This window comes from Oncorhynchus mykiss, chromosome 11 (genome assembly GCF_013265735.2).
Source record: "Oncorhynchus mykiss isolate Arlee chromosome 11, USDA_OmykA_1.1, whole genome shotgun sequence".
Lineage (NCBI taxonomy): Eukaryota > Metazoa > Chordata > Actinopteri > Salmoniformes > Salmonidae > Oncorhynchus > Oncorhynchus mykiss.
In genome coordinates this window covers 38,464,872-38,480,553 of record NC_048575.1, presented here as the reverse complement: position 1 = coordinate 38,480,553, position 15,682 = coordinate 38,464,872, and the positions used below count along the sequence as shown (strand labels likewise).

The following is a 15,682-nucleotide window of genomic DNA, read 5'->3' as shown; positions in this document are numbered from 1 at the left end:
GTCTTTGTCTAGTTCCCGGTTTGTCCCAGGGAAGTCACCCGATGGTCGCTAAGAAACGTTCTACCCCCCAAAAGCAGAAAATCTAACCATGGTACGCGCACCCTAGTTTCATTACACATCACCCTTTGTTACTGTTTCCAAGTCCATCAAGGCCCTGATTCATGAACCACTGATCCAGTCACAGCTCTTTGGCAATGGTAGGGACACCCACACACAAACAGTGCCTTTGACAATGTGTTTTCAAGATACATAGTTAAAACACAGTACATGACTACACCATGTATGTGTATTCATACAGTCATTATTATTTAACATGTCCTCACCTGGAATTTGAATTCCCGACCTCTTGGTTCACAGCATTCTAATCATCCTGCTACGTCACCATGTCTGAATCAATGAGTACGGTTACAATAATGTGATTATTGTGGATAGTCAGCTTAATTTAATAATTTTATTAAAACGTTTACATGCTTTGCAAGAACAACAATTTTCCTAATAATCCTGTTTACACATCTGAAATCAGGCTACATAATGGCACTCTGATACATGCAGAAAATCCCCAATCAAAATAAATGTTTTACCACAGCGACCATGTTATTTTTGGGAAGCATATTTGATTCTGTGAAAACTACTTCTATGACGCATACATTCAGTTGCTCCGAATTCACTTCACTCAAGCTAAAGAGGGAGACTTGCTCGGCTGGTGCTAGCAAATGCGCAGATCAAATAATCGGCCTTCCAGCGGTGTAAGGTTTACATGTCATAATAATTTGAAAGATTTCTCAGAAAACCAGGTATTTTAATTGGCCTACGCTTACTTTAATTTTGAACAGACGCCGATTAATTATTAAGTTAAGCAGAGTAAAATGTTTTAGATTACTTTTGCATAATCTGCCTACTGCCATAATCAGTTTAATATCTAATTATTACTGTCTATTAATAAACATACTCAATTAATGATTTCACATGTATGCCTATTTCAACACTTTCCACTTCAAAATCAATCTCAGCTCTGTTAAAAATACACTGAAGAAAAAATATTGCATTTATTGTGGTGATTCAGGAGCAACATTAAAACAGAATAATATGACCCACCAATATTATACTATACTGAAAACCCAAACTCAAATTGCTGAAATAAGTCAATTAAATTGATTAGAGAAGAGTCAGATTAACTGATAACTAAAATAGCATTGCAGATGGCTCTCTTTTGCTAAGTGCAGAGATGTATTGTAGGTAATAAATGTGCAGGGGACTTCTGATATTTTAGTTTGTGGCGCAGCAGAAAGATAGCATATCCCCAAATCCAGAGGTTGTTGAGTTCAAATCCCAGGTGGGGTCATATAGAAAGTCAGTAGCGATCAAGTCATGTTGTATGTAATCATATTGTCAATGATTAAAGACGTGTACACTATTTTAGCTGAACAGGATACCACTTGCCTTAAAACCCCCTTACCATTTCATTTCTTTACTTATGGTTTAGAACACCTGGGACCATTACATGACAAAACTCTTGATTGGACTAAGTCCAAAGAACATTCAGGGGACCATGACACAATGTCACAAGAAAGTCCTTAAAATGTCCCTGGAACTAGACAAAACTTTTAGGTGACCATGACAAAATTTCCCAAGAACATGCTAAAAAAGGTGCTCTGGGATGTCCCCGTGACAAACCGTGGACAAGACAAAACCTTCAGGGGACCATGACACAATATCCAAAGAACGTCCTAAAAACATCCACCAGGACGTCCCCGGGACATTCCGGTATCAAGACAAAACCTCCAAGGGACCATAACACAACGTCCCAAGAATGTTCAGGTCACCATGACATAATGTCCCAAGAGCGTCCTAAAGATGTCCACAGGTCAAACCAGGAACTATAAAAAGGTCCCCCAGAGAACGTTCCCTTGGCATCATCATGCAATGTCCAAAGGACTAGTAAATGGAAAGTCCTGAGAATGTCCTAAAAAGGTCCTGACATGGTCCTCAGTGATGTCCTGTGAATTTACAGGGAACTAGACAAAGGTCCCCCAGAGAATGTTCACTTGGGACCATCACACAACATTCTTAGAATGTTCTCAGAATTTCAGTGGTATAATGTTGCGCTGAAACCCTTAAACAACCTGATGGGAATGTCGCCGAATGTCCTCAGGACATCCCTTGTTTGCTATATTGTATTCAGACACCTTGACTTTTTCCATATTTTGTTACGTTACAGTCTTATTCTAAAATGGATAAAATATATTTTTGAAATTCATTAATCTACACACAATACCCCATTTTACATTTTAGAATAAGGCTGTAACGCAACAAAAAAAATGTAAAGTCTGAATACTTAAAAAATGCACTGTACAATCACATTAGTAAGTTCTCAAAAAATGTTGAAAACAGACATTCATGAACATGGAGATGACATGAGAATACTACCCATCGATGTCTTCATGGTTGATCTTCCCCAAGCCTATCTCTGACCTTTTTAACCTGTCTCTCCTCTCTAGGGAGGCTCCCATTAATTGGAAGGCAGCCACAGTGCATACTTTAAAGGGGGAGATCAAACTGATCCTAACTTTTATAGGCAGATTTATATTTTGCCATGTTTATCATAAGTGCTGGAAAAAAAGTGTTAATAATCAACTGACTGGCTTTCTTGACGTCTATAATATTCTCTTGGGTATGCAATCTGGTTTCCGGTCAGGTTATGGATGTGTCACTGCAACCTTGGCCAAAGCTTTTGATCCGGTAGACCATTCCATTCTTGTGGGACGGCTAAGGAGTATTGGTGTCACTCAGGGGTATTTGGCCTGGTTTGCTAACTACCTCTCTCAAAGAGTGCAGTGTATAAAGTCAGAACATCTGATGTCTCAGCCATTGGCTGAGACATCTGATGTCTCAGCCATTGGCTGTCACCAAGGGAGTACCCCAAGGCACGATCCTAGGCCCCATGCTCTTCTCAATTTACATCAACAACACAGCTGGAGCAGTAGGAAGCTCTCTCAGCCATTTACATGCAGATGAAACAGTCTTATGCTCAGCTTATACTCAGCTCTACAACAAAGCTTTCTTCGTGTCCAACAAGCTATCTCTGCCCTTAACCTTGTTTAGAACACCTCCAAAACAAAGGACATATTGTTTTGTAAGAAGAATGCCCCGGTGTGATTACCAGCTCTGAGGGTTTAGAGCTTGAGGTAGTCACCTCATGCAAGTACTTGGAAGTATGGCTAGACGGTACACTATCCTTCTCTCAGCACCTATCAAATCTGCAGGCTAAGGTTAAATCTAGACATGGTTTCCTCTATTGTAATCCATCCTCTTTCCTCACAGCTGCCAAACTAACCCTGATTCAGATGACCACCCTACCCATGCTAGACTACGGAGACATAATTTATAGATCTGCAGGTAAGGGTCCTCTTGAGAGGCTTGATGTTCTTTACCATTCGGACATCAGATTTTCCACCAATGCTCCTTACAGGACATATCACTACACTCTCTACTACTCTGTAAACTGGTCATCTCTGTAATTCCGTCGCAGGATCCACTGGTTGATTCTTATTTTTAAAACCTTCTTAGGCCTCACTCCCCCTCTTAGATACCTACTGCAGCCCTCATCCTGCACATACAACACCCGTTCTGCCAGTCACATTCTGTTGAAGGTCCCCAAAGCACACACATCCCTGGGTCGCTCCTTTTTTCAGTTCGCTGCAACTAGCGACTGGAAGGAGCTGCAAAAAACAATCAAACTGGACTGTTTTATCTCCATCTTTTCCTTCAAAGACTCAATCATGGACACTCTTACTGACTGCTGTGGCTGCTTCACTTGATGTAGTGCTGTCTCTACCTTCTTGCCCTTTGTGCTGTTGTCTGTGCCCAATAATGTTTGTACCATGTTTTGTGCTGCTTCCATGTTGTGCTGCTGCCATGTTGTTGTCATGTTGTGTTGCTACCATGCTGTGTTTTCATGTGTTGTCTAGGTCTCTCTTTATGTAGTGTTGTGGTGTCTCTCTTGTCGTGATGTGTGTTTTGTCCTATATTTTTATTTTATATTTTAATCCCAGACACCGTCCCTGCAGAAGGCCTTTTCCATTCTGTTAGGCTATCATTGTAAATAATAATTTGTTCTGAACTGACTTGCCTAGTTAAATAAAGGTTAAATAAAAAATACCCAGCAGTGTAATGATGCATCCCAGAATTGCGACCAGGGCCCCTGTACTGAGGCCAGCAGGAAGTGTGTAGGGCATGGCTCCACACGATTGGGCCACACCGTCCGAGTCACAGTCACACACGTTCACTGATAAGGTGTTGGTGCTACTGAGGGCAGGGCTTCCATTGTCGACAATCAACACGGGCAGTCGATACAGCATCTGCTCCTGTCTACGAAACCCTCCACGTTTCGTTACGATAGATGCCGTGTTGTCTGGAAGGGAGGGTCATGAACATGATCAGTCAGGAAGAAGGGGAAGAGTATTTAGAGATCAAATCCTGCATAGTCTGTGATGAGCCTACAGACTGTGGATCAACCCTAGAATGATTGATATCATCTCTAATTTAAAACAACCTTAATATAGGAGATTTCTTTATCTCACAATTCACATAGCTGCAGAGACAACTTTATACTGTTTTGTTTTTATGCTTTGTTTTTTATGCTTTGTTCTACAGTTCGCAAAAACACTACAGTAAATACTTACAGTATACTACAGTCCGCAAAAACACAACAGTAAATACTACAGTATACTAGTCAGCAAAAACACTAGAGAAATTACTACAGTATATAGTACACTTTTTTTTCACTATTATTTATACTATAGTAAACTGTAAATACTACAGTATACTATAGTATTCCTACGATAGTTTATATACACATATGAATAGTAACAACTGAGGAATAGAAGAGAAAGCATAATGGCATAATGTCAGGGTAGTCCAGATTTTTTTTTACATAGGAGGAAAATATTTTTGCAAATGGGCAGGATACCGTTGGTGATTAAATTATACTTTCAAATTGTGTCATTACATTTCAAAACCTGTTTTTGCCTGCACACTTCTAAACCTGCAATTAACATTCATAGATATTCTTATCCATTGAATGGATTTAAAGGTGAAAGAAACGTGAATGAGCCATCAGAATCATCCTCAGAAAGTTTATTTCAGCAACTACTTTCAATCAAAAAGGTTTTGAAATGTCTAATGCTTTCAAATCCAATATTTACAAAGAACACTTCTCAATCCACACTTGGCCATGGTTGACCCTGATCTTACATACCTTACAAACCCTGATCCCTTACATTAAAAATGTTCCTCACATTATTCTCTGTTGTCGGTAATGGACTGTTGTGAGATAATTGGAGTAATTTGACAAGGAGGAGACACCTACCTTTGTTGTCTCGGAGAGTGAAGTTGCTGTTGCTAACCACAGACGCAGTTAGGGCAAAGTAGAAGAGATGACCACTGGGAGGCTCATCCTTGTCCACGGCACTGATGGTCTGGATGACCTGTGGAACACATGACCACACACATCCACTATGATTGTCTGAACCTCTAATGACACAACCAAATTGTGAAGCTGATCGATTGATTGATTGTTTGATTGATACAATTGCCTAATTGTTGCCACTAAAAGGTCATAAATCCATATCTGTAGTTTCTTTGTTTTAGCCTGGCATCTCCATAAGAATTAACTGTGCTGGTTGAACATGGTGCCTAATTGCGTTCACAGGTTTGAATTAATTTACAAACTAGCATAAATCTCGCTTAACACAAGGCCAATGCAATAGCGTAACTAAAATGGTGCTAATGAAGCTGATTTTGATTCATAGGAAATGTTTATTTTATAACGTTAGCTATTATTTTACATCACTTAACACTTGCAGTAAGTGCTTTTTTTGGCAAGAGGAGCCTAGGGATGAGATTCTCTCTGAAACATTATAGGGATGGATTAAATTGTTTTTTTTCAGTCATCAATCTACACACAATAACCCATAATGACAAAGCAAAAACAGGTTTTTAGAAATGTTTGCAAATGTATTAAAAATAAATAACTGAAATATGACATTTACATAAGTATTCAGACGTTTTAATCAGTACTTTGTTAAACAACCTTTAGCAGCAATTACAGCATTTGGGTCTTTTTGGGTATGACGCTACAAGCTTGGAGCAATTGTATTTGGGAAGTTTCTCTTATTCTTCTCTGCAGATCCTCTCAAGCTCTGTCAGGTTGGATGGGGAGTGTCAATGCACAGCTATTTTCAGGTATCTCCAGAGATGTTAGATCGAGTTCAAGTCCGGGCTGTGACTAGGCCACTCAAGGACATTCAGAGCCTTGTCCCAAAGCCACTCCTGCATTGTCTTGGCTGTCTGCTTAGGGTTGTTGTCCTGTTGGAAGGGGAACCTTTGCCCCAGTCTGAGGTCCTGAGCGCTCCGGAGCGGGTTTTCATCAAGGATCTCTCTGTACTCTGCTCTGTTCATATTTCCCTCGATCCTGACTAGTCTCCCAGTCCCTGCCGCTGAAAAACATCCTCAAAGCATAAGGATGCCAACACCATGCTTCACCGTGGGGATGGTGCCAGGTTTCCTCCAGACTCGACGCTTGGCATTCAGGCCAAAAAGTTCAATCTTGGTTTCATCAGACAAGATCATCTTGTTTCTCATGGTCTGAGTCCTTTAGGTGCCTTTTGGCAAACTCCAAGCTGGCTGTCATGTGCCTTTTACTGTGGAGTTGCTTCCACCTCGCCACTTTACCATAAAAGCCTGATTGGTGGTGCTGTAGAGACGGTTGTCCTTCTGGAAGGTTCTCCCATCTCCACAGAGGAACTCTGGAGCTCTGTCAGAGTGACCATCGGGATCTTGGTCACCTCCCTGACTAGGGCCCTTCTCCCCTGATTTCTCAGTTTGGCCCGGTGGCCAGGTCTAGGAAGAGTCTTGATGGTTACAAACTTCTGCCATTTAGGAATGATGGAGGCCACTGTGTTCTTGGGCACCTTCAATGCTGCAGATTTTTTTGGTACCCTTCCCAAGATCTGTGTCTCGACACAATCCTGACTCGGAGCTCTACGGACAATTCCTTCAACTTCATGGCTTAGATTTTGCTCTGACATGCATTGTCAATTGTGGGACCTTATGTAAACAGGTGTGTGCCTTTCCAAATCATGTCCAATCAATTGAATTGACCACAAGTGAACTCCAATTAAATTGTAGAAACATCTCAAGGATGATCAATGGAAACAGATGTAACTGTGCTCAATTGCGAGTCTCATAGCAAAGGTAAATAAGGTATTGATGTTTTTTTTATATAAATTATAAAAAAATCTAAAATCCTGTTTCTGTTTGTCGTTATGAGGTATTGTGTGTAGATTGATAGTCCAATTTATGTTTTTTTAATCAATTAGTATATTTGAGTTCAACCACAATATTTGTTGTATAATCTTTTTCTGTATTTTCTGGTGGATTAAACTGAAATAGCAACCAACTTTCTATGGCTTGTTTTAAAAATAGTGATATTTTGGAGATAAGTTTATTTTCAAATAACCGAAAGTGAGAGGTTGTAATCTGAACAAAGGGAAAAGGGACATTCTTTAACATGTGGTGAGACATTCTTACCAGTCTGCTAGAAAACCAGTTCGGATTTAAGTATAACATTTGTATGACTGATGCCTTTACTAATATTTAATCATTCATGCCCTCCAAATTCATTTTCATTACATAAATAGGCCAGTTTAATTTTGTCTGGCTTGCCCTTCCAAATAATATTGAAAACATGTCTCATCATTGTCGGTGATTAGGACAACCACTGTTGTGTCGTCGGCTAACTTAATGATGGTGCTGGAGTCGTGACTGGTCATGCAATCGTGAGTGAAAAGGGAGTACAGGGGGGGACAGAGCACGTACCCCTGAGGGGCCCCCGTGTTGAGGATCAGCACACTATGTGATTATCTGAGGACTGCACCCCGCACACAAAAGCATTACATTCATATCAGTTCATTACATTCATATCAGTTCTGTTATACTCACAGATATTATTTAAAACATTTTGGAAACTTTAGAGTGTTTTCTATCCAATACTACCATTATATGCATATCCTAGCATCTGGGCCTGAGTAATAGGCAGTTTACTTTGGGCACCTCATTCATCCAAACTTCTGAATACTGCCCCCTAGCCCAAAGAAGTTAAAAGCACTTCATGTCTACAGACGTGAGTGCTACGGGTCAGTAGTCATTTAATCAGTTTACCTTAGTGTTTTTGGGCACAGGGACTATTTTTTACAATTTTATTTCACCTTTATTTAACCAGCTAGGCCAGTTGAGAACAAGTTCTCATTTACAACTGCGACCTGGCCAAGATAAGGCAAAGCAGTGCGACACAAACAACAACAGAGAGTTGCAAATGGAATAAACAAACGTACAGTCAATAATCCAATAGAAAAAAATATAGATAGGGTGTGTGCAAATGAGGTAAGATTAGGGAGGTAAGGCAATAAATAGGCCGTAGTGGCGAAATAATTACAATTTAGCAAATAAACACTAGAGTGATAGATGTGCAGTAAATTAATGTACAGGTAGAGATACTGGGGTACAAAGGAGCAAATTGAAAAAAAATATATATATATGTATGGGGATGAGGTAATTGGATGGGATATTTACAGATGGCCTATGTACAGGTGCAGTGATCTGTGAGCTGCTCTAAAAGCTGTTGCTTAAAGTTAGTGAGGGAGATATGGGTCTCCAGCTTCAGTCATTTTTGCAATTTGTTCCAGTCATTGGCAGCAGAGAACTGGAAGGAAAGGCGGCCAAAGGAGGAATAGGTTTTGGGGGTGACCAGTGAAATATACCTGCTGGAGCGCATGCTACGGGTGGATGCTGCTATGGTGATCAGTGAGCTGAGATAATGGCTTTACCTTGCAAAGACATATAGATGACCTGGAGCCAGTTGGTTTGGCGACGAATATGAAGCGAGGTCCAGCCAACGAGAGCATACAGTGGTGGGTAGTATCTGAGACTTTGGTGACAAAACGGATGGCACTGTGATAGACTGCATCCAATTTTCTGAGTAAAGTGTTGGAGGCTATTTTATAAACGACATCGCCGAAGTCAAGGATCGGTAAGATAGTCCGTTTTATGAGGGTATGTTTGGCAGCAGGAGTGAAGGATGCTTTGTTGCGAGAACGGAAGCCTATTCTAGACACATAGAATATGTAGACATTTACAAATACTTAAGTCAGAACCGTCCAGGGTAGTGATGCTGGATAGGCGTTCAGGTGCAGGCAGCGATCGGTTGAAGAGCATGCATTTAGTTTCACTTGCATTTAAGAGCAGTTGGAGGCCACGGAAGGAGAGTTGTATGGTATTGAAGCTCGTCTGGAGGTTAATTAACACAGTGTCCAAAGAAGGGCCAGAATTATACAGAATGGTATTGTCTGGTTAGAGGTGGATCAGAGAATCACCAGAAGCAAGAGTGACATCATTGATGTATACAGAGAAAAGAGTCGGCCCGAGAATTGAACCCCATAGAGACTGCCAGAGGTCCGGACAACAGGCCCTCTGATTTGACACAATGAACTCTGTCTGAGTTCATAGTTGGTGAACCAGATGAGACAGTCATTTGAGAAATCGAAGCTGTTGAGTCTGCCGATAAGAATGTGGGGATTGATAAATTCGAAAGCCATGACCAGGTCGATGAATACGACTGCACAGTATTGTCTTTTATCGAAGGCGGTTATGATATCGCTTAGGACCTTGAGCGTGGCTGAGGTGCACCCATGACCGGCTTGGAAACCAGATTGCATAGCGGAGAATGTACAGTGGGATTCGAAATGGTCGGTGATCTGTTTGTTAACTTGGCTTTCAAAGACCTTAGACAGGCAGGGTAGGATAGATATAGGTCTGTAACAGTTTGGGTCTAGAGTTTCACCCCCTTTGAAGAGGGGGAGAAAGCTTTCCAAGCTTTCCGATCTTTGGGGATCTCAGACGATACAAAAGAGAGGTTGAACAGGCTAGTAATAGGGCTTGCAACATTTGCGGCAGATAATTTTAGAAAGAGGGGGTCCAGATTGTCTATTGTTGTCTGCTTGAAACATGTTGGTATTACAGGTTAAAAATGTCAGTGAAGACACTTGCCAGTTGGTCAGCGCATGCTCTGAGTACACATCCTGGTCATCCGTCTGGCCCTGCGACCTTGTGGATGTTGACCTGTTAAAATATCTTACACACATCGGCTACTGACAGGATGATCACACAGTCGTCTGGAACAGATGATGCTCTCATGCATGTTTCAGTGTTACTTGCCTCAAAGCGAGCGTGGAAGTAATTTAGCTCGTCTGGTAGGCTCCTGTCACTGGGCAGCTTGCAGCTGTGCTTCCCTTTGTAGTGTGTAATAGTTTGCCACATCCGATGAGCATCTGAGACGGTGTAGTATGATTCAATCTTAGTCCTGCATTGATGCTTTTCCTGTTTGATGTTTCGTCGGAGGGCATAGCGGGATTTCTTATAAGCATCTGGGTTATAGTCCTGCTCCTTGAAAGCGGCAGGTCTAGCCTTTAGCTCAGTGCGGATATTGTCTGTAATCCATGGCTTCTGGTTGGGGTATGTATGTACAATCACTGTGGGGACGATGTCATCGATGCACTTATTGATAAAGCCAGTGACTGATATTGTGTACTCCTCAATGCCATCGGAAGAATCCCCGAACACATTCCAGTCTGTACTAGCAAAACAGCTTATCATCTGCTTATCATCTGATTAATCTGACCACTTTTTTATTGACCGAGTCACTTGTGTTTCCTGCTTTAGTTTTTGCTTCTAAGCAGGACTCAGGAGGATAGAATTATGGTCAGATTTGCCAAATGGAGGTTGAGGGAGAGCTTTGTATGTATGTGTGGAGTAAAGGTGGACTTGACTCTTTTTCCCCTCTGGTTGCACATTTAACATGCTGGTAGAAATTAGATAAAATGTATTTAATTTTCTCTGCATTAAAGTCCCCGGCCACTTGGAGCGCCGCCTCTGGATGAGTGTCTTCCTGTTTGCTTACGGCCGTATACAGCTCATTGAGTGTGGTCTTAGTGCCAGCATTGATTTGTGGTGACAAATAAACAGCTAAGAAGAAAAAATATGAAATCACTCTTGGTAAATAGAGTATCATGATACACTCTACCTCGGGCAAGCAAAACCTCAAGGTATTAAGCCTCCATGACATTCGTGATTTCCTTTAAGTACATAAGGTATATAGATATCAGTTTGATTTCTATTACGGCCTATTGAGGTATTTAAAACGCTATTACAATCTCACATCATAATAATAGTCTTGTATTGCTTCCAGGTTTGATAAAGGGTTATATATATTTTCAAAGAAGCATGGATCATCATTATTTGTATGTGCCAAATCTGTTTATGGTCCAATAACATATATAAAATCAGCCATCTACCTTTAGGATCTGTTTGTATATTTGTAATTTGTATATTCAGATCAAAGTTATTGTTGATTAATATCATCACCCATTTTGAATTTTTACGCCCACGGGAGAAGTATATCCCCCCCCCACCCACAGTCCTTTTTCCACACAGCTTCATCTACAATTGTTGAATGAGTTTCCTGTAAACACAAGAGAGCCCTTTGAACGTAAACTTGTTTCATTTTATTATAAATGCTTTTTTTTATAGGAATACCTTCTGGAACATGTGAACTTCCATGTGCCTTAATATCAAAATTGTATGCCATCTGGAAATACCAATACAATTGTTACATTTTGAGCGCTAGCTAGCTAATATTGGACCTGGTTGTTTAGCTACCTGCAGATTCATGCACGGTAGTAACATTATGAGTTGGGATTATGGTTCATTGTTTAGCTAGCTAGCTACATAGCTAAACAAAAAAACTCCACTATTTAAGTAACCATTTCTATAGAATGTTTATGATGTCACTGTCAATAACAGTAGCTGGTAAATTCGCCCTGGATGTCTACTCCAATTTCAGAGAACTCTTGTCTGAGTTTTCCAGAGTGCAGAATAACTGACAAATTTATGAACGCTCAACACCCGTTGAATGTGGCTGATGTCAGTATGCGTGGCAAAAAAACGTAATTAAATTGTTGACAGCAGCACAGTTGCAGTCACGAACACACTGGAATACATTGAAACTGTCACACCAAGATTTGTTTCACCTGTCTTTGTGCTTGTCTCCACCCCCCTCCAGGTGTCGCCCATCTTCCCCATTATCCCCTGTGTATTTATACCTGTGTTCTCTGTTTGTCTGTTGCCAGTTTGTTTTGTTTTGTGAAACCTACCAGCATTTGTTCCCTTGCGCCTGTCTGTTCTTGCTACTGTGTTCTAGTCCTTCCTGGTTTTGACCGTTCTGCCTGCCCTGACCCTGAGCCTGCCTCCCATTCTGGACCTTTTGCACCCTCGCTGGATTACTGACTTCTGCCCGCCTTTGACCTGTCGTTAGCCTGCCCCTGTTTTAGAAATACATTTTTGTTTCTTCGACACTGTCTGCATCTGGGTCATACCTGAAACCTTATTAAAACAGCCTAAACAGCTCTGATAGGTCGAGTAAAATGGTCAGAGTGAGCTGTTCTCTCATTTGTGACTTCGGAAGTAGCTAGCAAGCTAGGAAAAGTTAGCCAGTTAGCTTGGGTCTGAATGCTTGAATATCAACCCTACACCTCTGTGCGCCCCTGAACAAGCCAGTTAACCCACTGTTCCTAGGCTGTCATTGAAAATAAGAATTTGTTCTTAACTGACTTGCCTAGTTAAATAAAGGTAATATAAAAAAATGTAAATCAGCAACCATCACTCCTGTGTTCCAATCTCAAGTTGTGTTAGCTAATCCAAGTTGATCATTTTAAAAGGCTAATTGATCATTAGAAAACCCTTTTGCAATGATGTCAGCACAGCTGAAAACTTTTGTGCTGACTGGCCTTCTTTAGACTAGTTGAGTATCTGGAGCATCAGCATTTGTGGGTTCGATTAAAGGCTCAAAATGGTCAGAAACAAAGGTCTTTCTTCTGAAACTCATCAGTCTATTATTGTTCTGAGAAATTAAGGCTATTCCATGCGAGAAATTGCCAAGAAACTGAAGATCTCGTACAACGCTGTGTATTACTACAGTCACAGAACAGCGCAAACTGGCTCTAACCAGAATAGAAAGAGGAGTGGGAGGCCCCGGTGCACAACTGAGCAAGAGGACAAGTACATCTAGTTTGAGAAACATACACCTCAGAAGTCCACAAGTGGCAGCTTCATTAAATAGTACCTGCAAATCACCAGTCTAAATGTCAACAGTGAAGAGGCAACTCTGGGATGCTGGCCTTCTAGGCAGAGTTTCAAAGAAACAGCCATATCTCAGACTGGCCAATAAAAAAAAGATGAAGATGGGCAAAAGAACACAGACACTGGACAGAGGAACTCTGCCTAAGAAGGCCAGCATCCCGGAGTCGCCTCTTCATTGTTGACGTTGAGACTGGTATATTTCACCAGACTGCCAAGAACATTGCCCTCATCCAGGCCAAGGTGGCGAGACATGGTACTGATGACAGGCTTTGTTGATCTCTGCACCAGACAGGATGCTCTTGCCAGCGTACTTGGGGACCAACATACAGTATATGCTGTGGCTTGTATGGGCTTCAGGCAGAAGTCTTCAAGTTTTCTGATGTATTTCAGAACTGCAGTTTCCTCTGGTTGGAGCAACAGTGAAGTGGGCAGGGCAGTACGGATTTATTCTCTTACAATCTGCAATCAGAGTCTGAACATCAGACAGGATGGCATTGTCTCCCTCAATCCGTGCAATGGCTACTGCTATAGATTTCAGGAGTTACAGGCTGCTTACCACTCTCTCCCAAAATACATAATCCAGGAGGATCCTCTTGATGGGGCTGTCAATATCGGCAGACTGTGATATGGCCATTTTTCCTTCCCCTCCAGGAGACTGTCAAACATGATGACAACACCACCCCAATGTGTGTTGCTGGCACCTTCAATGTGGTGCTCTTATTCTTCTCACTTTGCTTTGTGAGGTAGATTGCTGCTATAGCTGGATGGCCCTTCACATTCCTAACCATTTCCTTGGCTCTCTTGTAGAGTGTATCCATTGCTTTCAGTGCCATGATGTCCCTGAGGAGCAGATTCAATGCATGAGCAGCACAGCCAATGGGTGTGATGTGAGGGTAGGACTTCTCCACTTTTGACCAAGCTGCCTTCATGTTTGCAGCATTGTCTATCACCAGTGCAAATACCTTCTGTGGTCCAAGGTCATTGATGACTTCCTTCAGCTCATCTGCAATGTAGAGATTGGTGTGTCTGTTGTCCCTTGTGTCTGTGCTCTTGTAGAATACTGGTTGAGGGGTGGAGATGATGTAGTTAATTATTCCTTGACCACGAACATTCGACCACCTATCAGAGACGATTGCAATACAGTCTGCTTTCTCTATGATTTGCTTGACCTTCACTTTAACTTTGTTGAACTCTGAATCCAGCAAATTAGTAGATAAAGCAAATCTAGTTGGAGGGGTGTATGCTTGGCAAAGAATATTCAGAAATATCTTCTAATACACATTGCTTGTGAGCAGAGGTGAACCAGTTGCATACACAGCTCAAGCAAGACATTCACCAGCATTTCTCTGACCACGATCCTCCAATGAGTCAAAAAAAAAAAAACGTATTAAAAAAAAAACTTCTGATTCCAGGAGGACCATGAGCTGTTGCTATCGATAAGGTGTCTGATTCATCATTTTCACCTCGAATAGAAGTAGAGGGACTTTTGTCACAGGTTGCTTGTTGTGAGTGCTGATGGAACTTTATGCACTTGGCCAGATGATTCTGCATCTTTGTTGCTTTCTTCACCTATGATTTGGTACAGTATTTCCAAATGTACACAGATTTTCCTTCTACATTAGCTGCAGTGAAATGTCTCTACACATCAGATATTGCCCGTGTAAAAACAAAAACAAAACTACAATTCCATGTTCAGAAAAATAGTTAAGCAGTTAGATTAAACAACTCCCTTGTAAGATACATTTCTTAACCTGTTGATCCTACTTGAGACGCAGACGTCTCAACTAGGCACCTGGAAATGCAAATGCGCTACGCTAAATGCTAAATGTAATCGTTAAAACTCAAACGTTCATTAAAACACACATGCAGGGTATTGAATTAAAGCTACACTCGTTGTGAATCTAGCCAACAAGTCAGATTTTTTAAATGCTTTTCGGCGAAAGCATGAGAAGCTATTATCTGATAGCATGCAACACCCCAATATACCTGAAGGGGACGTAAACAAAAGAATTAGCGTAGCCGGCGCTACACAAAATGCAGAAATAAAATATAAAACATTCATTACCTTTGATGATATTCTTTGTTGGCACTCCTATATGTTCCATAAACATCACAATTGGGTCTTTTTCCCGATTAAATCCGTCCATGTATGCCCAAAATATCAATTTGTATAGCCTGTCTGGTTCAGGAAAAAAGCTCTCTTCCAACACGCAACGTAATTTTTAAAAATTATATAAGTTGCCTATATTCTTTGACAAAACACTTCAACCTACTTTTGTAACCCAACTTTAGGTATTTGTAAACGTTAATAAGCGATCAAATTGATCACTGGGCGATCTGTATTCAATAGCAGCTACTCAAGAAAACAATGTCCCTTTTTCTCTCTCCCAAAATCGATTGCTGTATGCTGCACGGAATGAAGGATCTATTT

The 15,682-nt window shown here is 41.1% G+C and overlaps 1 protein-coding gene across 2 annotated transcripts in view; it reads right to left on the bottom strand.

The window, feature by feature from the left end:
• The window catches only part of LOC110535674 (cadherin-7-like), a 145,541-nt gene that overhangs the window by 16,558 nt on the left and 113,301 nt on the right, over positions 1 to 15,682 (bottom strand). For both annotated transcript variants that reach the window (XM_036935435.1, XM_021620823.2), the window contains exons 9-10: positions 5,369 to 5,486; positions 4,160 to 4,411 (exon numbers count right to left, since the gene is read on the bottom strand). In XM_036935435.1, coding sequence (XP_036791330.1) covers positions 4,160 to 4,411; positions 5,369 to 5,486 — 370 coding nt within the window. The remainder of the gene's footprint in view (positions 1 to 4,159; positions 4,412 to 5,368; positions 5,487 to 15,682) is intronic.